Source organism: Sturnus vulgaris, chromosome 9 (genome assembly GCF_052056855.1).
Source record: "Sturnus vulgaris isolate bStuVul1 chromosome 9, bStuVul1.hap1, whole genome shotgun sequence".
Lineage (NCBI taxonomy): Eukaryota > Metazoa > Chordata > Aves > Passeriformes > Sturnidae > Sturnus > Sturnus vulgaris.
In genome coordinates this window covers 1,232,021-1,255,872 of record NC_142251.1, presented here as the reverse complement: position 1 = coordinate 1,255,872, position 23,852 = coordinate 1,232,021, and the positions used below count along the sequence as shown (strand labels likewise).

Here is a 23,852-nt window from a genome sequence, read left to right as displayed (position 1 = left end):
TTAATTCTAAATTTTGAATTTTTTTGGTTTTTTTTTTTTTTTTTAATAGGTTTTAAATGAATGAAAATTAAATGAGTTGTAATTGAAATTTAAAAAAAATAAAATTGAAAATTAATTGAGTTGAAATGGAAATAATTGAAAAATTGAAAGAATTGAAATAATTTAAATAATTGAAAAATGGAAATAATTGAAATAATTGAAAGAATTGAAAAATTGAAAGAATTGAAAAAATTGAAAAAATTTGAAATAATTGAAAAATTGAAATAATTGAAAAATGGAAAGAATTGAAATAATTTAAATAATTGAAAAATGGAAATAATTGAAAGAATTGAAAGAATTGAAAGAATTGAAAGAATTGAAAAAATTGAAATAATTTAAAAAATTGAAAAATTGAAAGAATTGAAAAATTGAAAGAATTGAAAAATTGAAAGAATTGAAAAATTGAAAGAATTGAAATAATTGAAATAATTGAAAATAATTGAAAGAATTGAAAAAATTGAAATAATTTAAAAAATTGAAAAATGGAAAGAATTGAAAAATGGAAAGAATTGAAATAATTGAAAATAATTGAACGAATTGGAAAATTGAAAGAATTGAAAGAATTAAAAAATTGAAATAATTAAAATTTGACAGGTTATAATTAATTGTTTGCCAGAATTTGGGCTCATCCAAAGGAGCTCAGAAAGGAAAAAATCAACAGAAAATTCAAATTTCTTACAAATAAAACCCAAATTTCCTCAGAAACAGCAAAGCAATAAAATCTGGGAAACACCAAAAATTGTCAACCCTGAAATGATGGAGGGATTTCAAAGAAATAAATTAAAAAATACATAAATAAATAGTGAAAAAATGGTGAATAAATGGTGAAAAAATAGTGAATAAATGGTGAATGAATAGTGAATAAATGGTGAATAAATGGTGAATAAATGGTGAAAAAATGGTGAATAAATAATGAATAAATGGTGAATAAATGGTGAATAAATGGTGAATAAATAGTGAATAAATGGTGAATAAATAGTGAATAAATAGGTAATAAATGGTGAATAAATGGTGAAAAAATAGTGAATAAATGGTGAATAAATAGTGAATAAATGGTTAATAAATAATGAATAAATGGTAAATAAATGGTCAATAAATGGTGAATAAATGGTGAATAAATAGTTAATAAATAGTGAATAAATGGTGAATAAATAATGAATAAATAGTGAAAAAATAGTGAATAAATGGTGAATAAATGGTGAATAAATGGTAAATAAATGGTGAATAAATGGTTAATAAATAGTGAATAAATAGTGAATAAATGGTTAATAAATGGTGAATAAATGGTGAATAAATAGTGAATAAATAGGGAAAAAATGGTGAATAAATGGTGAATAAATAATGAATAAATGGTGAATAAATAGTGAATAAATGGTGAAAAAATAGTGAATAAATGGTGAGTAAATAATGAATAAATGGTTAATAAATAATGAATAAATGGTCAATAAATGGTGAATAAATAGTGAATAAATGGTGAATAAATAATGAATAAATAGTGAAAAAATAGTGAATAAATGGTGAATAAATAATGAATAAATGGTGAATAAATAATGAATAAATGGTAAATAAATGGTGAATAAATAGTGAATAAATGGTTAATAAATGGTTAATAAATAGTGAATAAATGGTGAATAAATAGTGAATAAATGGTGAATAAATAATGAATAAATGGTGAATAAATAGTGAATAAATAGGTAATAAATAGTGAATAAATGGTTAATAAATAGTGAATAAATGGTGAATAAATAATGAATAAATGGTGAAAAAATAGTGAATAAATGGTGAATAAATGGTGAATAAATAGATAATAAATAGTTTTAATAATGGAATTTTAAAATTTTTGTTCGCTACCAAAAAAAAAAAAAATAAAAAATCTGAGTGTTTAATTTCATTTTTTTTTTTTTAATTTTCTCTCAGGAAATCATGGTGGGTTCCATGTTCCAGGCTGAAATTCCAGCTGGCACCTGTAAATACAAAGAAAATGAAAAAGGTGAGAATTTATTAATTTCCTGCTCTTTGAGATTCGTGGATTTTAATTAAGAGAAATAAAATGATCATTAAAAGTATCTTTAATTAAATTCTTGCTGGTCCTGGGACTTTCAGCAGGGCTGGAGGAAAAAGGAAAAATAAATTAATTTTTGGATTTTTGGGTTGTGATTAATGACCCAAACAAGCTGCAAAGTCTTCATTTAGAAATTTCTTTAATGGGAAATAAATCCTGGAAAAATTTTAATTTTTGGAATTGAATTCTCACAATAAAAGGGACAAAGTGGCACCAGCAGATGTGGTGACAGCAATACTTTATAATTAATTTATTGCAATTATTGTAATTATTTTAATTTATTGTACAGTGTAGGAGAATGATGAGCAGCAATACTTTATAATTAATTTATTGTAATTATTGTAATTATTTTAATTTATTGTACAGTGTAGGAGAATGATGAGCAGCAATACTTTATAATTAATTTATTGCAATTATTGTAATTATTTTAATTTATTGTACAGTGTAGGAGAACGATGACCAGCAATACCTTTATCATTAATTTAAATTAATTATTTTAATTATTCTTGCAGTGTAGGAGAATGATGACCAGCAATACCTTTATTAATTTATATTAATTATATTATTTTAATTAATGGTGCAGTGTATGAGAACGAGGACCAGCCATACCTTTATCATTAATTTCCATTAATGAATTAATGATTGTAATTAGTGTATGAGAAGGAGGACCAGCCATACCTTTATTAATTATATTTATATTAATTATTGTAATTAATTGTGCAGTGTATGAGAATGAGGAGCAGCCATACCTATGTCAATAATTAATTTCCGTTAATGAATGATTGTAATTAGTGTACGAGAACGAGGAGCAGCCATACCTCTGTCATTAATGAATTTCCATTAATGACCTTTCATTAATTAGTGTACGAGAACGAGGAGCAGCCATACCTCTGTCATTAATGAATTTCCATTAATGAATGTTCATTAATCAGTGTATGAGAACGAGGACCAGCCATACCTGTATCATTAATTTCCATTAATGACCTTTCATTAATCAGTGTACGAGAACGAGGACCAGCCATACCTTTATCAATAATGAATTTCCGTTAATTAATTGTTGTAATTAGTGTACGAGAACGAGGACCAGCCATACCTCTGTCATTAATGAATTTCCGTTAATTAATGATTGTAATTAGTGTACGAGAACGAGGACCAGCCGTACCTCTGTCATTAATGACCTTTCATTAATTAATGTATGAGAATGAGGACCAGCCATACCTGTATCAATGATGAATTTCCATTAATGACCTTTCATTAATTAGTGTACGAGAACGAGGAGCAGCCATACCTCTGTCATTAATGAATTTCCATTAATGAACTTTCATTAATCAGTGTACGAGAACGAGGACCAGCCATACCTTTATCAATAATTAATTTCCGTTAATTAATGATTGTAATCAGTGTACGAGAACGAGGAGCAGCCATACCTTTGTCATTAATGAATTTCCATGAATGACCTTTCATTAATTAGTGTATGAGAACGAGGACCGGCCATACCTTTGTCATTAATGAATTTCCATTAATGAACTTTCGTTAATCAGTGTATGAGAGCGAGGAGCAGCCGTACCTCTGTCATTAATGAATTTCCGTTAATTAATGATTGTAATCAGTGTACGAGAACGAGGACCATCCATACCTCTGTCATTAATGAATTTCCATTAATGAACTTTCGTTAATCAGTGTACGAGAACGAGGACCGGCCATACCTGTATCAATAATGAATTTCCGTTAATTAATGATTGTAATTAGTGTACGAGAACGAGGACCAGCCATACCTGTATCAATAATGAATTTCCGTTAATTAATGATTGTAATTAGTGTACGAGAACGAGGACCAGCCATACCTGTATCAATAATGAATTTCCGTTAATTAATGATTGTAATTAGTGTACGAGAACGAGGACCAGCCATACCTGTATCAATAATGAATTTCCATTAATGAATGTTCATTAATTAGTGTACGAGAACGAGGACCAGCCATACCTTTGTCAATAATTTATTGTCATTAATTAATGATGTAATTAATTGCATTAATCAGTGTACGAGAACGAGGAGCAGCCATACCTCTGTCATGAATTTCTATTAATGAATTAATGATGTCATTAATGTCATTAATCAGTGTACGAGAACGAGGAGCAGCCATACCTTTGTCAATAATTTATTGTCATGAATTAATGATGTCATTAATGTCATTAATCAGTGTACGAGAACGAGGAGCAGCCATACCTCTGTCATGAATTTCTATTAATGAATTAATGATGTCATTAATGTCATTAATCAGTGTACGAGAACGAGGAGCAGCCATACCTTTGTCAATAATTTATTGTCATTAATTAATGATGTCATTAATGTCATTAATCAGTGTACGAGAACGAGGAGCAGCCATACCTCTGTCAATAATTTATTGTCATGAATTAATGATGTCATTAATGTCATTAATCAGTGTACGAGAACGAGGAGCAGCCATACCTCTGTCAATAATTTATTGTCATGAATTAATGATGTCATTAATGTCATTAATCAGTGTACGAGAACGAGGACCAGCTGCTGTGGAGCCCGGCCGTGCTGGCCGAGGCCGAGGTTCTGCAGTTCCTGGGCGAGGCCTCGCGGCGCTCGGGGGGGGAGCCCCGGGGGCTCGAGGCCATTCCCGAGGGCTCCCACGTCAAAGACAACGAGCAGGTACCGAAAATACCGAAAAAATTCAATATATTGTACACAATTCTGCATTGTTAATTCCATTTGGTACAAAATAATACCAAAAAATTCCATTTATTGCATACAAACCATCCATTGTTATTGCCTTTGGTAGAGAAAATACTGAAAAATTGAATTTATTGTACACAAACCATCCATTGTTATTGCCTTTGGTACCGAAAATACTGAAAAAATTCAATTTATTGTACACAAACCATCCATTGTTATTGCCTTTGGTACCGAAAATACCGAAAAATTTAATTTATTGTACACAAACCATCCATTGTTATTGCATTTGGTACCGAAAATACTGAAAAATTCCATTTATTGCACACAATTCTGCATTTTTATTGCATTTGGTACCAAAAATACTGAAAAATTCCATTTATTGCACACAATCCTGCATTTTTACTGCATTTGGTACCAAAAATACTGAAAAATTCCATTTATTGCACACAATCCTGCATTTTTACTGCATTTGGTACCAAAAATACTGAAAAATTCCATTTATTGTACACAAACCATCCCTCTTTATTGCCTTTGGTACCAAAAACACTGAAAAATTCAATTTATTGTACACAATTCTGCATTTTTATTGCCTTTGGTACAAAATAATACAAAAAAATTCCATTTATTGTACACAAACCATCCCTCTTTATTGCCTTTGGTACAAAATAATACAAAAAAATTCCATTTATTGCAAACAAACCATCCATTTTTATTGCATTTGGTACCAAAAATACTGAAAAAATTCAATTTATTCTGCGTTTTTAATTCCATTTGGTACAAAATAATACAAAAAAATTCCATTTATTCTGCGTTTTTAATTCCATTTGGTACAGAAAATACAACAAAATTTCCATTTATTGCACACAATCCTGCATTTTTATTGCATTTGGTACAGAAAACACAAAAAAAATTCCATTTATTTCATACAATTCATCCATTTTTATTGCATTTGGTACAGAAAATACTGAAAAAATTCCATTTATTCTGCATTTTTAATTCCATTTTGTGCAGAAATTCCAGAAATTCCCTTTATTTTCTGCAATTCCTCGTTTTTAATTTTATTTTTTATCCCCCCGGGGGTAAAATTTGATTTTTCCCCCTGGAAATGAAAATGTGGGCAGGTTTTTTTAATTGAATTTTTGATTTTGTTTTCTGTTAATTAATTAATTAATTAATTAAGGAAATTAATGCAATCAGGTTTGGTTTTATTCATCCGGCTGTGTTAATTAATGCCGATTAATTAGTTAATTCGTGATTAATAATTCATTCCCATTAATAATTCCTACAGATTAATAATTCATACCTACATAATTAAAAATTAACAGAGATTATTTAATTCATGCCTTCATAATTAACAATTAATACACATTAATTAATTCATAGCTCATAATTAATTCAGATTAATTACTTCATACCTACATAATTAAAAATTAATAGAGATTAATTAATGCATACCTTCATAACTCATAATTGATACAGATTATTTAATTACCAATTATTAATTAATACAGATTAATGAATTCATACCATCATAATTAACAATACAGACTAATTATTTCATACAGTCCTAATTAATAATTCATACATTCATAATTAACAATTAATGCAGATTAATGAATTCATACCATCATAATTCATAATTAATTCAGATTAATTACTTCATACCTTCACAATTAATAGTTAAAACATATTAATTAATCCATACATTCATAATTAACAATATAGATTAATTAATCCATGCATTCATAATTAATAATTAATACAGATTAATTACTTTGTACCTTCGTAATTAACAATTAATGCGGATTATTTCATTCATACATTCACAATTCATAATTAATGCAGATTAATTAATTCATGCAGTCATAATTAATAATTAATACAGATCAGTGACTTCATGTCGTCAAAATTCGTAATTAATTCAGATGAATTACGTCATACCTTCATCATTAACAATTAATAGAGTAATTAATACAGTCATAATTAATAATAGAGATGAATGAATTCATACATTAATAATTAATGCAGATTAATTAGTACATTCATAATTAGTAACTAATACCTATTAATTAGTTAATACCTTCATAATTCATAATTAATACAGATTAATTACTTCATACCTTCATAATGAATAATTAATACAGATTATTTAATTAATACCGTCATAATTCATAATTAATTCAGATTAATGAATTCATACCTTCATAATTAATAATTCATACTGATTAATGAATTCATACCGTCAGAATTAACAATTAATACAGATTAATTCATTATTAATAATTAATACATAGTAATCAATACATTCATAATTAATTATTAATACATGTTAATTACGTCATACCTTCATAATGATCAATTAATGCAGGTGAATTCATTCATCATTAATAATTAATACGGATTAATTAATCCATACATTCATAATTAATCATTAATAAATATTTTTTCCCCTTTTTCACCACTAAAAATGGGAATTTTCCCTCTGCCCTTGTAGAAATGGGAATTTTTTTGTCTTTTCACCACAAAAATTGGGATTTTTTTCCCCATTTCCCCATTAATAATTTGAATTTTTCCCCCTTAATAATGTGAATTTTCCCCATTAATACTGTAATTATTTCCCAATAATAACGTGATTTTTCCCCATTAATAATGTGAATTTTTCCCCATTAATACTGTAATTATTTCCCCGTTAATAATGTGAATTTTTCCCCATTAATAACGTGATTTTCCCATTAATAATGTAATTATTTCCCCATTAATAACGTGATTATTCGCCATTAATAATGTGAATTTTTCCCCATTAATACTGTAATGATTTCCCATTAATACTGTAATGATTTCCCCATTAATAGTGTAATTATTTCCCATTAATAGTGTAATTTTCCCCATTAATACTGTAATTTCCCCATTAATGCAGTAATTTCCCCCATTAATAATGTAATTATTTCCCATTAATACTGTAATTATTCCCCATTAATACTGTAATTTCCCCATGAATAATGTGATTATTTCCCCTCATTAATACTGTAATGATTTCCCCATGAATAATGTGATTATTTCCCCTCATTAATACTGTAATGCTTTCCCCATTAATAATGTAATTTCCCCACATTAATACTGTGAATTTTCCTCATTAATACTGTAATTATTTTCCCATTAATAATGTAATTTTCCCCATTAATACTGTAATGATTTCCCATTAATACTGTAATTTCCCCCATTAATAATGTAATTATTCCCCATTAATAGTGTAATTTTCCCCATTAATACTGTAATTTCCCCATTAATAATGTTATTATTTCCCCATTAATACTGTAATTATACCCCATTAATACTGTAATTATTCCCCATTAATACTGTAATTATTCCCCATTAATACTGTAATTATTCTCCATTAATACTATAATTATTCTCCATTAATACTGTAATTTTCCCCATTAATACTGTGATTTTCCCCATTGATAATGTGAATTTTTCCTCATTAATAATGTAATTTTCCCCCATTAATACTGTAATGATTTCCCCATGAATACTGTAATTATCCCCATGAATACAGTAATTAATTATCCTCATTAACAGAGCAATGATCCTCATTAACAGAGTAATTAATGCTGCTTTCCGCAGGCTCTCTATGAGTTGGTGAAATGCAATTTTGACCCCGAGGAGTCCCTGAGGAGGCTCCGCTTCAACGTCAGAGCAGCCCGAGGTGAGATAATGACCTGAACTTCATTAAATTATTACCCACTAATGACCTGAACTTCATTAAATTATTACTCACTAATGACCTGAACTTCATTAAATTATTACCCACTAATGACCTGAACTTCATTAAATTATTACTCACTAATGACCTGAACTTCATTAAATTATTACTCACTAATGACCTGAACTTCATTAAATTATTACTAATGACCTGAACTTCATTAAATTATTACTCACAGATAATGACCTGAACTTCATTAAATTATTACTCACTAATGACCTGAACTTCATTAAATTATTACTCACTAATGACCTGAACTTCATTAAATTATTACTCACTAATGACCTGAACTTCATTAAATTATTACTCACTAATGACCTGAACTTCATTAAATTATTACTCACTAATGACCTGAACTTCATTAAATTATTACTCACTAATGACCTGAACTTCATTAAATTATTACTCACTAATGACCTGAACTTCATTAAATTATTACCCACTAATGACCTGAACTTCATTAAATTATTACTCACAGATAATGCCCTGAACTTCATTAAATTATTACTCACTAATGACCTGAACTTCATTAAATTATTACTCACAGATAATGACCTGAACTTCATTAAATTATTACTCACTAATGACCTGAACTTCATTAAATTATTACTCACAGATAATGACCTGAACTTCATTAAATTATTACTCACTAATGACCTGAACTTCATTAAATTATTACCCACTAATGACCTGAACTTCATTAAATTATTACTCACTAATGACCTGAACTTCATTAAATTATTACTCACTAATGACCTGAACTTCATTAAATTATTACTCACTAATGACCTGAACTTCATTAAATTATTACCCACTAATGACCTGAACTTCATTAAATTATTACTCACTAATGACCTGAACTTCATTAAATTATTACTCACTAATGACCTGAACTTCATTAAATTATTACTCACAGATAATGACCTGAACTTCATTAAATTATTACCCACTAATGACCTGAACTTCATTAAATTATTACTCACTAATGACCTGAACTTCATTAAATTATTACTCACAGATAATGACCTGAACTTCATTAAATTATTACTCACTAATGACCTGAACTTCATTAAATTATTACTCACAGATAATGACCTGAACTTCATTAAATTATTACTCACTAATGACCTGAACTTCATTAAATTATTACTCACAGATAATGACCTGAACTTCATTAAATTATTACTCACTAATGACCTGAACTTCATTAAATTATTACTCACTAATGACCTGAACTTCATTAAATTATTACCCACTAATGACCTGAACTTCATTAAATTATTACTCACTAATGACCTGAACTTCATTAAATTATTACTCACTAATGACCTGAACTTCATTAAATTATTACTCACTAATGACCTGAACTTCATTAAATTATTACTCACTAATGACCTGAACTTCATTAAATTATTACTCACAGATAATGACCTGAACTTCATTAAATTATTACTCACTAATGACCTGAACTTCATTAAATTATTACTCACTAATGACCTGAACTTCATTAAATTATTACCCACAGATAATGACCTGAACTTCATTAAATTATTACTCACTAATGACCTGAACTTCATTAAATTATTACCCACAGATAATGACCTGAACTTCATTAAATTATTACCCACTAATGACCTGAACTTCATTAAATTATTACTCACTAATGACCTGAACTTCATTAAATTATTACCCACTAATGACCTGAACTTCATTAAATTATTACTCACTAATGACCTGAACTTCATTAAATTATTACTCACTAATGACCTGAACTTCATTAAATTATTATTCACTAATGACCTGAACTTCATTAAATTATTACTCACAGATAATGACCTGAACTTCATTAAATTATTACTCACTAATGACCTGAACTTCATTAAATTATTACCCACTAATGACCTGAACTTCATTAAATTATTACTCACTAATGACCTGAACTTCATTAAATTATTACTCACTAATGACCTGAACTTCATTAAATTATTACTCACAGATAATGACCTGAACTTCATTAAATTATTACTCACTAATGACCTGAACTTCATTAAATTATTACTCACTAATGACCTGAACTTCATTAAATTATTACTCACTAATGACCTGAACTTCATTAAATTATTACTCACAGATAATGACCTGAACTTCATTAAATTATTACTCACAGATAATGACCTGAACTTCATTAAATTATTACTCACTAATGACCTGAACTTCATTAAATTATTACTCACAGATAATGACCTGAACTTCATTAAATTATTACTCACTAATGACCTGAACTTCATTAAATTATTACTCACAGATAATGACCTGAACTTCATTAAATTATTACTCACTAATGACCTGAACTTCATTAAATTATTACTCACTAATGACCTGAACTTCATTAAATTATTACTCACAGATAATGACCTGAACTTCATTAAATTATTACTCACTAATGACCTGAACTTCATTAAATTATTACTCACAGATAATGACCTGAACTTCATTAAATTATTACTCACTAATGACCTGAACTTCATTAAATTATTACTCACTAATGACCTGAACTTCATTAAATTATTACCCACTAATGACCTGAACTTCATTAAATTATTACCCACTAATGACCTGAACTTCATTAAATTATTACTCACTAATGACCTGAACTTCATTAAATTATTACTCACTAATGACCTGAACTTCATTAAATTATTACCCACAGATAATGACCTGAACTTCATTAAATTATTACTCACTAATGACCTGAACTTCATTAAATTATTACTCACAGATAATGACCTGAACTTCATTAAATTATTACTCACTAATGACCTGAACTTCATTAAATTATTACCCACAGAGAATGACCTGAACTTCATTAAATTATTACTCACAGATAATGACCTGAACTTCATTAAATTATTACCCACTAATGACCTGAACTTCATTAAATTATTACTCACTAATGACCTGAACTTCATTAAATTATTACTCACTAATGACCTGAACTTCATTAAATTATTACTCACTAATGACCTGAACTTCATTAAATTATTACTCACAGAGAATGCCCTGAACTTCATTAAATTATTACTCACTAATGACCTGAACTTCATTAAATTATTACTCACTAATGACCTGAACTTCATTAAATTATTACCCACTAATGACCTGAACTTCATTAAATTATTACTCACTAATGACCTGAACTTCATTAAATTATTACTCACAGATAATGACCTGAACTTCATTAAATTATTACTCACTAATGACCTGAACTTCATTAAATTATTACTCACTAATGACCTGAACTTCATTAAATTATTACTCACTAATGACCTGAACTTCATTAAATTATTACTCACTAATGACCTGAACTTCATTAAATTATTACTCACTAATGACCTGAACTTCATTAAATTATTACTCACTAATGACCTGAACTTCATTAAATTATTACTCACAGATAATGACCTGAACTTCATTAAATTATTACTCACTAATGACCTGAACTTCATTAAATTATTACTCACAGATAATGACCTGAACTTCATTAAATTATTACTCACTAATGACCTGAACTTCATTAAATTATTACTCACTAATGACCTGAACTTCATTAAATTATTACTCACTAATGACCTGAACTTCATTAAATTATTACCCACTAATGACCTGAACTTCATTAAATTATTACACACTAATGACCTGAACTTCATTAAATTATTACTCACTAATGACCTGAACTTCATTAAATTATTACCCACTAATGACCTGAACTTCATTAAATTATTACCCACTAATGACCTGAACTTCATTAAATTATTACTCACAGATAATGACCTGAACTTCATTAAATTATTACTCACTAATGACCTGAACTTCATTAAATTATTACTCACAGATAATGACCTGAACTTCATTAAATTATTACCCACTAATGACCTGAACTTCATTAAATTATTACCCACTAATGACCTGAACTTCATTAAATTATTACTCACTAATGACCTGAACTTCATTAAATTATTATCCACTAATGACCTGAACTTCATTAAATTATTACTCACAGATAATGACCTGAACTTCATTAAATTATTACTCACTAATGACCTGAACTTCATTAAATTATTACTCACTAATGACCTGAACTTCATTAAATTATTACTCACTAATGACCTGAACTTCATTAAATTATTACTCACTAATGACCTGAACTTCATTAAATTATTACTCACAGATAATGACCTGAACTTCATTAAATTATTACTCACTAATGACCTGAACTTCATTAAATTATTACTCACAGATAATGACCTGAACTTCATTAAATTATTACTCACTAATGACCTGAACTTCATTAAATTATTACTCACTAATGCCCTGAACTTCATTAAATTATTACTCACAGATAATGACCTGAACTTCATTAAATTATTACTCACTAATGACCTGAACTTCATTAAATTATTACTCACTAATGACCTGAACTTCATTAAATTATTACTCACTAATGACCTGAACTTCATTAAATTATTACTCACTAATGACCTGAACTTCATTAAATTATTACTCACTAATGACCTGAACTTCATTAAATTATTACTCACTAATGACCTGAACTTCATTAAATTACTACCCATTAATGACCTGAACTTCATTAAATTATTACTCACTAATGACCTGAACTTCATTAAATTATTACCCATTAATGACCTGAACTTCATTAAATTATTACTCACTAATGACCTGAACTTCATTAAATTATTACTCACTAATGACCTGAACTTCATTAAATTATTACTCACTAATGACCTGAACTTCATTAAATTATTACTCACTAATGACCTGAACTTCATTAAATTATTACCCACTAATGACCTGAACTTCATTAAATTGTTACTCACTAATGACCTGAACTTCATTAAATTATTACTCACTAATGACCTGAACTTCATTAAATTATTACCCACTAATGACCTGAACTTCATTAAATTGTTACCCACTAATGACCTGAACTTCATTAAATTATTACTCACTAATGACCTGAACTTCATTAAATTATTACTCATTAATGACCTGAACTTCATTAAATTATTACTCACTAATGACCTGAACTTCATTAAATTATTACTCACAGATAATGACCTGAACTTCATTAAATTATTACTCACAGATAATGACCTGAACTTCATTAAATTATTACTCACTAATGACCTGAACTTCATTAAATTATTACCCACTAATGACCTGAACTTCATTAAATTATTACCCACAGATAATGACCTGAACTTCATTAAATTATTACCCACTAATGACCTGAACTTCATTAAATTATTACTCACAGATAATGACCTGAACTTCATTAAATTATTACCCACTAATGACCTGAACTTCATTAAATTATTACCCACAGATAATGACCTGAACTTCATTAAATTATTACCCACTAATGACCTGAACTTCATTAAATTATTACTCACAGATAATACTGTGAATTTAATTAAATTATTACACACAAATAATACCCTGAATTTAATGAAATTATTACTCACAGATAATGCCCTGAATTTAATTAAATTATTACACACAGATAATGCCCTGAATTTAATTAAATTATTACTCACAGATAATACTGTGAATTTAATTAAATTATTACTCACAAATACTCTGAATGTAATTAAATTATTACTCACAGATACTCCGAATTTAATTAAATTATTACACAGATACCCTGAATTTAATTAAATTATTACTCACAAATAATACCCTGAATTTAATTAAATTATTACTCACAGATAATACCCTGAATTTAATTAAATTATTACACACAAATACCCTGAATTTAATTAAATTATTACACACAGATACTCTGAATTTAATTAAATTATTACCCACAAATACTTTGAATTTAATTAAATTATTACACACAGATACCCTGAATTTAATTAAATTATTACACACAGATACTCTGAATTTAATTATTGAAATAAATTTAAATTCTATTCATTGAAATTAAACACATTGAAATTCAATGAAATCAATCCATTGAAATGCAATACATTCATAATAAATGAAATAAATAAATTGAAATTCAATACATTTAGATTAAATCCATTTCAAATAAATCCATTTAAAAGAAATAAATTGAAATTCAATATATTTAAATTCAATACATTTAAATTCAGTACATTTAAATTAAATACATTTAAGTTAAATAAATGGAAATTAAATACATTTAGATAAATAAATTTAAATTGAATAAATATAAATTAAATGCATTTCAATTAAATACATTTAAACTGAAAAATTTAAACAGATTTAAATTGAATAAATATAAATTAAATACATTTCAATTAAATAAATATAAATTAAATAACCTTAAAGTAAAGAAACTTAAAGTAAATACATTAAAATTAAAAAAACACATTTAAAAGAAAGAAACTTAAATAAATTTAAATTAAATAAATATAAATTAAAGAAATTTAAATTAAATAAATTTAAAAGAAATAAATTTAAAAGAAATAAATTTAAAATAAATACATTTAAAAGAAATACATTTAAAAGAAATAAATTTTATAAAATATGACATTAAATCCTGTGACACATAAAATGCAATAAATCAAAATAAAGGAATAAATGAACCTTTGATTTTACAAAAATGACATTTAAAAACCCCTGCTAATCTAAAATTAATTAATCCTAAATACAGGAATAAATTAAATTTTGATTTTACAAAAATATGCAATAATTCTAAATGAAGCAACAAATTGAATTTGATAAAATAAACCATAAAAAAATCAGAATTTCCTGGCGCTTTTCCTGTCCCTTTTGCCACCATTTAATGACTTTTTTTTTTTTTTTTTTTAATTTTTTTAAATTTTTTTTTAATTTTTTTTTAATTTTTTTTTTAATTTTTTTTTTTTTAATTTTTAATTTTATTTTTAATTTTTATTCAATTTTTTTTCCCGTGTTTCCGTGCAGAGGAATTATCAGTGTGGACAGAGGAGGAATGCAGGAATTTCGAGCAGGGCCTCAAAGTTTATGGCAAAGATTTCCACGTGATCCAGGCAAATAAGGTGAAATTTTAATTCATTCTCCTTTTTTATATATTGAAAAAAAATCCAATTTCTGCCTCCAGAAATAAAATGGAATGTTTTGGGTAGACGGAATAAGTGAGAGGAGTGATTTGCATATAATTAGCATGTAATTTGCATATAATCGATAGATAATTAAAGGTGAAATTCCAATTAATTCTCAGTTTTTTCATATTGAAAAAAAAATGGAATTTGTGTCTCCAGGAATGGAATGGAATGTTTGGGTAGATGGGATAACAGAGAGGGATGATTTGCATATGATTTGCATATGATTAGCATATAATTAATATGTATTGTTTATAGATAATGTAAATATAACTTATATATAATTTTTCTATAATTTATAAATATTTTATATATAATTTATTTATCTTTTTATCTAATTTACGTATAATTTAGATATAATTTACATAGAATTTATATCTCATTTATGTTTAATTTTAATATCATTTATATATAATTTCTAGAAAATTTAAGGTGATATTCCAATTAATTTTCCTTTTTTGATATTGACAAAAAAATCTGGCTCCAGAAATAAAATGGAATGGTTAGATGTGATAAGTGAGATGAATGATTTGCATCTGATTTGCATATAATTAACATATAATTGACATGTATTATTTATAGCTCATTTATAGATAATTGAAGGTGAAATTCCAATTAATTCTGGGTTTTGATATTGAAAAAAAAAATTAATTTCTGGCTCCAGGAATAAAATGGAATGTTTGGGTAGATGGGATAAGTGAGAGGGGTAATTTGCATATAATTAGCATATAATTAACACATATTGTTTATAGATCATTTATAGATAATGTAATTTATATATAATTTTTAAATGTTTTATATATAATTTATCTATCATTTTTATATAATTTACATATAATTTAGATATCTTTTTGTATATAATTTGCATATAATTAGCATGTATTATTTATATTTAATTTATAGTTAATTTAAATACAATTGATACATAATTTATAAATATTTTATATATAATTTCTATATCCTTTTAATATAATTTTTATATAATTTATGTGTAATTTACATCTAATTTAGATATCATTTATAAATAATTTAGATATAATTTAGATTTCATTTCTGTATAATTTTTATATCATTTATAGCTCATTTATAGATAATTGAAGGTGAAAATTCCAATTAATTCTGGTTTTTGATATTGAAAAAAAATTGAATTTCTGGCTCCAGAAATGGAATGGAATGTTTGGGTAGATGGGATAAATGAGAGGGGTAATTTGCATATGTTTTGTATATAATTAGCATATAATTAACATGTATTATTTATATATCATTTATAGATAATGTAAATATGACTTATACATAATTTTATATAATTTTAAAATATTTTACATATAATTCATGTATAATTTTTATGTAATTTATGTATCATTTTTATATAATTTACATATAATTTACATATAATTTATAGATAATTTATAGATAATTTATAGATAATTTAAGGTGAAATTCCAATTAATTCTCCTTTTTTTCCTAAAAAACCCCCCCAAAATTTGCAAACAAAGCAAAAAAAAAAAAAAATTGAAAAAAAATTTGGAAAAACGTAAAAAGGTGGAAAAAAATTGTGGAAAAAAAGCAAAGAAATGCAAAAAAAAAAGCGGAAAAAATCAAAAATTGCAAAAAAAAAGCAAAAAAAGTGCAAAATAATTGAAAAAAATTGCAAAAAATGATAAAAGCAAAAAAATGAAAAACGTAAAAAAAGGAAAAAAGAGAAAAAAAGAGAAAAAAAGCAAAAAACCACCAAAAAAAGTAAAAAAAAGTCAAAAATTTGGAAAAAACGTTAAGAGGTTGAAAAAAATTGGGAAAAAAAGCCAAAAAAATTTGCAAAAAAAGGGCAAAAAAATTGCAAGAAAAAGTCAAAAAATGTAAAAAAAAAGCAAAAAAGTTTGCAAAAATAACAAGAAAAAAGCCAAAAAAATGTAAAAAATAATGCAAAAAAAAAGCAAAAAAATTTGCAGCTAATTTAAAAAAATGCTGAAAGGAAAAAAGTTTTTAAAAAGCAAAAAAAATTTGCAAAAAAGGACAATTTTTTTAAAAAAAAGGTAAAAAATTTGAAAAAACTTTTTAAAAATGCAAAAAAAAATTTTTAAAAAAGCGAAAAAAAATTGCAAAAACCAAGAAAGCAAAAAAAGGCAACAAAATTTGCAACAATGAGAAAAAGCAAAAATTTAAAATTAAAAAATCGCAAAAATTGCAAAAAAATTGCAAAAAAATTGCAAAAAAGGGCAAAAATGGGCAAAAATAAATTTTAAAAAGGAAAAAAAGCAAAAAAGTTATGTAAAAAAAATGCAAAAAAAGGAAAAAAGGGGAAAAAATGAAAAAACGCAAAAAATTACAAAAAGCAAAAAATTTGCAAAACAAAAGCAAAAAGGAAAAAAATTAAAAACAATAAAAAGCAAAAAAAGTTACAAAAAAAGCAAAGAAAAAAATTAAAACCGCAAAAAAATTTGCAAAAAAATGCAAAAAAGAAAAAAAATTTAAAACGCAAAAAAAGCAAAAAAATTTGGAAAAAGAAAGAAAAAAAAAGAGGAAAAAAGCGCCAAAAAATTCCACGAAAAGCGCAAAAAAATGTGGAAAAAACAAGAAAAAAATGGCAAAAAATTGCAAAGAAGAAAAAAATTAAAAACGCAAAAAAATGAAAAATTATTTGCAAAAAGATGCAAAAAAAGCGCCCAAAAAATCGCAAAAGAATTCCAAAAAATATGCAAAAAATGCAAAAAAAAAGCAAAAAAAATTGCAAAACCCAAAACGATGCAAAATAATTTAAAAAATTGAAAAAAATTGAAAAAAAATTGAAAAAAAATTTGAAAAAATTTGAAAAAAAAGCAAAAAAAGAAAAAATTTAAAAGCGAAAAAATTGCAAAAAAATTTAAAAAAAGATGCAAAAAAAGGGCCAAAAAATAGCAAAAAATGGCAAAAAAGGCAAATAATTTTTCAAAAATAAAGCAAAAAAAAAAGAAAAAAAACCGGAAAAAATTTACAAAACAGTTATGCCAAAAAAATGAGGAAAAAAGGGGAAAAAAATGAAAAACGCAAAAAAAGAGCAAAAATTTGCAAAAAAATTGCAAAAAAATTTGCAAAGATTAAAATTTTAAAAACGCAAAAAACCCCAAAAAAATTGCAAAAAAAGCGCAAAAAAATTTGCAAAAAATGCAAAAAAATGCCAAAAAGAAAAAAAATTAAAAACGCAAAAACAAAAATAAAGCGCAAAAAAATTGCAAAAAAATGCAAAAAACCCCAAAAAATTTGCAAAGAGAAAGCAAGAAAGAAAAAAATTAAAAACGAAAAAACAAAGCAAAAAAATTTGCAAAAAATGGCAAAAAGAAAGCAAAAAAAAATTCAAAAAATTGCAAAAAAATTGCAAAAATAAGGGGAAAAAAATTGCAAAAAATTGCAAAAAAATTTGCAAAAAAATGCCAAAAAAGCGCAAAAAAATTTCAACAAAGGCAAAAAAAAATTGCAAAAAGAAAGCAAAAAAAAGGGAAAAAATTGCAAAAAAAATTTCAAAAAAATGCAAAAAATTTGCAACAAAGATGCCAAAAAGAAAAAAATTTAAAAACGGGGAAAAAGAAAAAAAAATTGAAAAAAATGCAAAAAAAATCGCAAAAAAATTTGCAAAAAAGGCAAAAATTTTGAAAAAATAAAGAAAAAAAGAAAAAAACCCGGAGAAAAATAGCAAAGTAGTTATGCAAAAAAAATGCAAAAAAAAAGGGGGAAAAATGAAAAAACGCAAAAAAATTGCAAAAAATTGTAAAATATTTGCAAAGATTAAAAAAAATTAAAAACGCAAAAAAAATTTGCAAAAAAGGCCAAAAAAAAGCAAAAAAATCGCAAAAAAAAGGCAAAAAAGAAAAAAAAATTTGCAAAAAGAAATCAAAAAAAGGAAAAAAAATGCAAAAAAATTGCAAAAAAATGGCAAAAAAAGAAAAAATTGAAAACGCAAAGAAAGGCCAAAAAAATTGCAAAAACGGAGGAAAAAAAGCAAAAAAAATGGATAAAAATTTTCAAAAAATTGTAAAAAAAAAATTTCAAATAAGGGCAAAAAAGTTTGCAGAAAGAAAGAAAAAAAAAGGTAAAAAATTTGCAAAAAAAAATTGCAAAAAAATTGCAAAAGAAAAGCAAAAAATTTGCAAGGAAATGCAAAAAAATTACCAAAATTAAAAAAAGAAAAAGATAAAAAAATGCCAAAAAAGCACCCAAAAAATCGCAAAAAAAATTCTAAAAAAATATGGAAAAAGTTGCAAAAAAAAGCAAAAAATTTGCAAAAAGAAAGCAAAAAAATTGCCAAAGATTTCAGAAAAATTCCAAAAAAATGCCAAAAAATTGCAAAAGAAGCGACAAAAAAATCGGAAAAAAATTTCAAAAAAAGAGCAAAAAAAATTTGCTAAAAAAGGCCAAAAAAAAAAAGCAAAAAAAGCTCAAAAAAAGCTCAAAAAAGCGCAAAACAATTGCAAAAAATGGCAAAAAAATTGCAGAAAGAAAGCCAAAAAAAGTCCAAAAAAAACCCCCAAAAATTGCAAAAAAAAGCGAACAAATTGCAAAAAATTTCCAAAAAATTGCAAAAAGAAAGCAACAAAATGCAAAAGAAGAGCCCAAAAAATCGAAAAAAAAAAATGAAAAAAAAAGAAAAAAAGGCCCAAAAAATTGCAAAAAATTTTGCAAAAAATGGCAAAAAAGGAACGGAAAAATTTGCAAAAAGAGAGCAAAAAAAATTTCAAAAGAATGCAAAAAAAAAAAAAAGAAAAAGTAAAAAAAACTGGAAAAAAGAAAAAAAATTAAAAATGAAAAAAATGCAAAAAAATTTGCAAAAATGCAAAAAATGGGGAAAAAATTTGCAAAAACGCGCAAAAAAATTTGAAAAAATGCAAAAAAAAATTTAAAAACGCAAAAAATGCAAAAAAACCGCCAAAAAAAGGAAAAAAACCGCAAAAAAATTCTAAGAGAAGCGCAAAAAATTTGCCAAAAAAATGCAAAAAAGAAAAAAATTTAGAACGCAAAAAAAGCAAAAAAAATTTGCAAAAGTTCCAAAAAAAAACCGCAAAAAAAGGCCCAAAAAGTGCAAAAAAAAGCAAAAAATTTGCAATGAAAAAGCAAGAAAGAAAAAAATTAAAAACGAAAAAACAAAGCAAAAAAATTGGCAAAATAATGCCAAAAAATGGCAAAAAGAAAGCAAAAAAAATTCAAAAAATTGCAAAAAAATTGCAAAAATAAGGGGGAAAAAATGGAAAAAATTGCAAAAAAATTGCAAAAAAAATCACAAAAAAGCGCTAAAAAATTTCAACAAAGGCAAAAAAAAATTGCAAAAAAAAGGAAAAAAATGCAAAAAAAAAAAAGGAAAAAAATGCAAAAAATTGCAAAAAAGATGCCAAAAAGAAAAAAAATTAAAAACGGGAAAAAAGCAAAAAAAAATTTGAAAAAAATGCAAAAAAAAAAATCGCAAAAAAATTGCAAAAAAGGCAAAAAATTTGCAAAAATAAAGAAAGAAAAAGAAGAAAAACCCGGAGAAAAATAACAAAGTAGTTATGCAAAAAAATGCAAAAAAAAAAAGTGGCAAAAATGAAAAAACGCAAAAAATTGTAAAAAATTGTAAAATATTTGCAAAGATTAAAAAAATTAAAAACGCAAAAAAAATGCAAAAAAAGGCCAGAAAAAGCAAAAAAAAAATCGCAAAAAAATCGCAAAAAAATGGCAAAAAAGCAAAAAAAATTGCAAAAAGAAAGCAAAAAAAAAGGAAAAAAATGCAAAAAAAATGCAAAAAATGCAAAAAATTTGCAGAAAAGAAAAAATCTAAAAACGCAAAAAAAATGCAAAAAAAGGCAAAACAAAAAGCCAAAAAAAGCAAAAAAAATTTGAAAAAAATGAAAAAAAGCGCAAAAAATCGCAAAAATTTTCCCAAAACAGATGCAAAAAAATGGCAAAAATGGCAAAAAAATTTACAAAAAGGAAGCAACAAAAAGGGAACAAAAAAGCAAAAAAATTGCAAAAAAATGGCAAAAAAAGAAAAAATTGAAAACGCAAAAAAGGCCAAAAAAATTGCAAAAAACGCAAAAAAAATTGATAAAAATTTTCAAAAAATTGCCAAAAAAAATTTCAAATAAGGGCAAAAAAGTTTGCAGAAAGAAAGAAAAAAAAAAGGTAAAAAATTTGCAATAAAAAATTGCAAAAAAATTGCAAAAGAAAAGCAAAAAATTTGCAAGGAAATGCAAAAAAATTACCAAAATTAAAAAAAAAAAAATTAAAAAATGCCAAAAAAGCACCCAAAAAATCGCCAAAAAAAATCCAAAAAAATATGCAAAAAAAAAGCAAAAAATTTGCAAAAAGAAAGCAAAAAAAATGCCAAAGATTTCAAAAAAATTCCAAAAAATGCCAAAAAAATGCAAAAGAAGCGCCAAAAAAATCAGAAAAAAATTTCAAAAAAATTGCAAAAAAATTGCAAAAAAAGGCGAAAAAAAAGCAAAAAAAGCTCAAAAAAAACCTCAAAAAAGCGCAAAACAATTGCAAAAAATGGCAAAAAAATTGCAGAAAGAAAGCCAAAAAAAGTCCAAAAAAAAACCCCAAAAATTGCAAAAAAAAGCGAACAAATTGCAAAAAATTTCCAAAAAATTGCAAAAAGAAAGCAACAAAATGCAAAAAAAGCGCCCAAAAAATCGAAAAAAAAATTGAAAAAAAAAGAAAAAAAGGCCCAAAAAATTGCAATAAATTTTGCAAAAAATGGCAAAAAAGGAACGGAAAAATTTGCAAAAAGAGAGCAAAAAAAATTTCTAAAGAATGCAAAAAAAAAAGAAAAAGTAAAAAACCTGGAAAAAAGAAAAAAAATTAAAAATGCAAAAAAATGCAAAAAAATTTGTAAAAATGCAAAAAATGTGGAAAAAAATTGCAAAAACGCGCAAAAAAATCTGAAAAAATGCAAAAGAATTTTAAAAACGCAAAAAATGCAAAAAAACCCCGTCAAAAATGGAAAAAAACCGCAAAAAAATTCCAAGAGAAGCGCAAAAAATTTGCCAAAAAAATGCAAAAAAGAAAAAAATTTAGAACGCAAAAAAAGCAAAAAAAATTTGCAAAAGATGCAAAAAAAAACCCGCAAAAAAAGGCCCAAAAATTGCAAAAAAAGCGCCAAAAAATCGCAAAACTTGCAAAAAAATAGCAAAAAAGTTGCAAAAAAAAGCAAAAAACCCAAAGAAAAAAGGCCTAAAAAAGCGCAAAAAAAGCCAAAAGAAAAGCAAAAAAAGAGCCGAAAAATCGTAAAAAAATTTGCAAAAAATGCAAAAAAGAAAAAAAAAATTAGAACGCAAAAAAAGCAAAAAAATTTGCAAAAAATGCAGGAAAAAAAACAAAAAAGGCCCAAAAATTGCAAAAAAAGTGCCCAAAAATCGCAAAGAAATTTGCAAAAAAATGCAAAAAAATGTGCAAAAATTGCCAAAAAAAGAGCAAAAAAAGCGCCAAAAAATTGCAAAAAAATGGCAAAAAAGGAACGAAAAAATTTGCAAAAAGAGAGCAAAAAAATTTCAAAAGAATGCAAAAAAAAAGAAATAGTAAAAAAACTGGAAAAAAGAAAAAAAATTAAAAGTGCAAAAAATGCAAAAAAATTTGCAAAAATGCAAAAAATGGGAAAAAAATTTGCAAAAATGCAAAAAAATTTTAAAAACGCAAAAAATGCAAAAAAATTTGCAAAAAGTGCAAAAAAATTTGAAAAAAACCGCAAAAAGGCAAAAAATTTGCAAAAAAAACTGCAAAAAAGTTGCAAAAAAATGCAAAAAAAAGAAACAAAAAGATGAGGCCCAAAAAAAAGCGCAAAAATTTGCCCAAAAAAACCCCCCAAAATCGCCAAAAAATCGCCAAAAAATACTTGCAAAAACATTGCAAAATAATTGCAAAAAAGGGCAAAAATGCCAAAAAAATGCAATAAAGGGGCAAAAAAAATTGAAAAAAAACCGCAAAGAAATGGAAAAAAAGGCAAAAAAATTCCAAGAGAAGCTCAAAAAATTTGCCAAAAAACGCAAAAAAAGCAAAAAAAAATTTGCAAAAGTTGCAAAAAAAAAACCCGCAAAAAAAGGCCCAAAAAGTGCAAAAAAAAGTGCCAAAAAATCGCAAAAAATGCAAAAAAATGCAAAAAAAATAGCAAAAAAGGTGCAAAAAAAAGTAAAAAAACCCAAAGAAAAAAGGC

The 23,852-nt window shown here is 25.6% G+C and overlaps 1 protein-coding gene across 3 annotated transcripts in view; it reads left to right on the top strand.

Annotated features, from left to right (window-relative positions):
- MIER1 (MIER1 transcriptional regulator) overlaps positions 1–23,852 on the top strand; it is a 52,258-nt gene that overhangs the window by 20,629 nt on the left and 7,777 nt on the right. For all 3 annotated transcript variants that reach the window (XM_088169605.1, XM_088169604.1, XM_088169603.1), the window contains 4 exons: positions 1,957–2,029; positions 4,626–4,780; positions 8,429–8,510; positions 15,540–15,634. In XM_088169605.1, the coding sequence (XP_088025731.1) occupies positions 1,957–2,029; positions 4,626–4,780; positions 8,429–8,510; positions 15,540–15,634 (405 nt within the window). The remainder of the gene's footprint in view (positions 1–1,956; positions 2,030–4,625; positions 4,781–8,428; positions 8,511–15,539; positions 15,635–23,852) is intronic.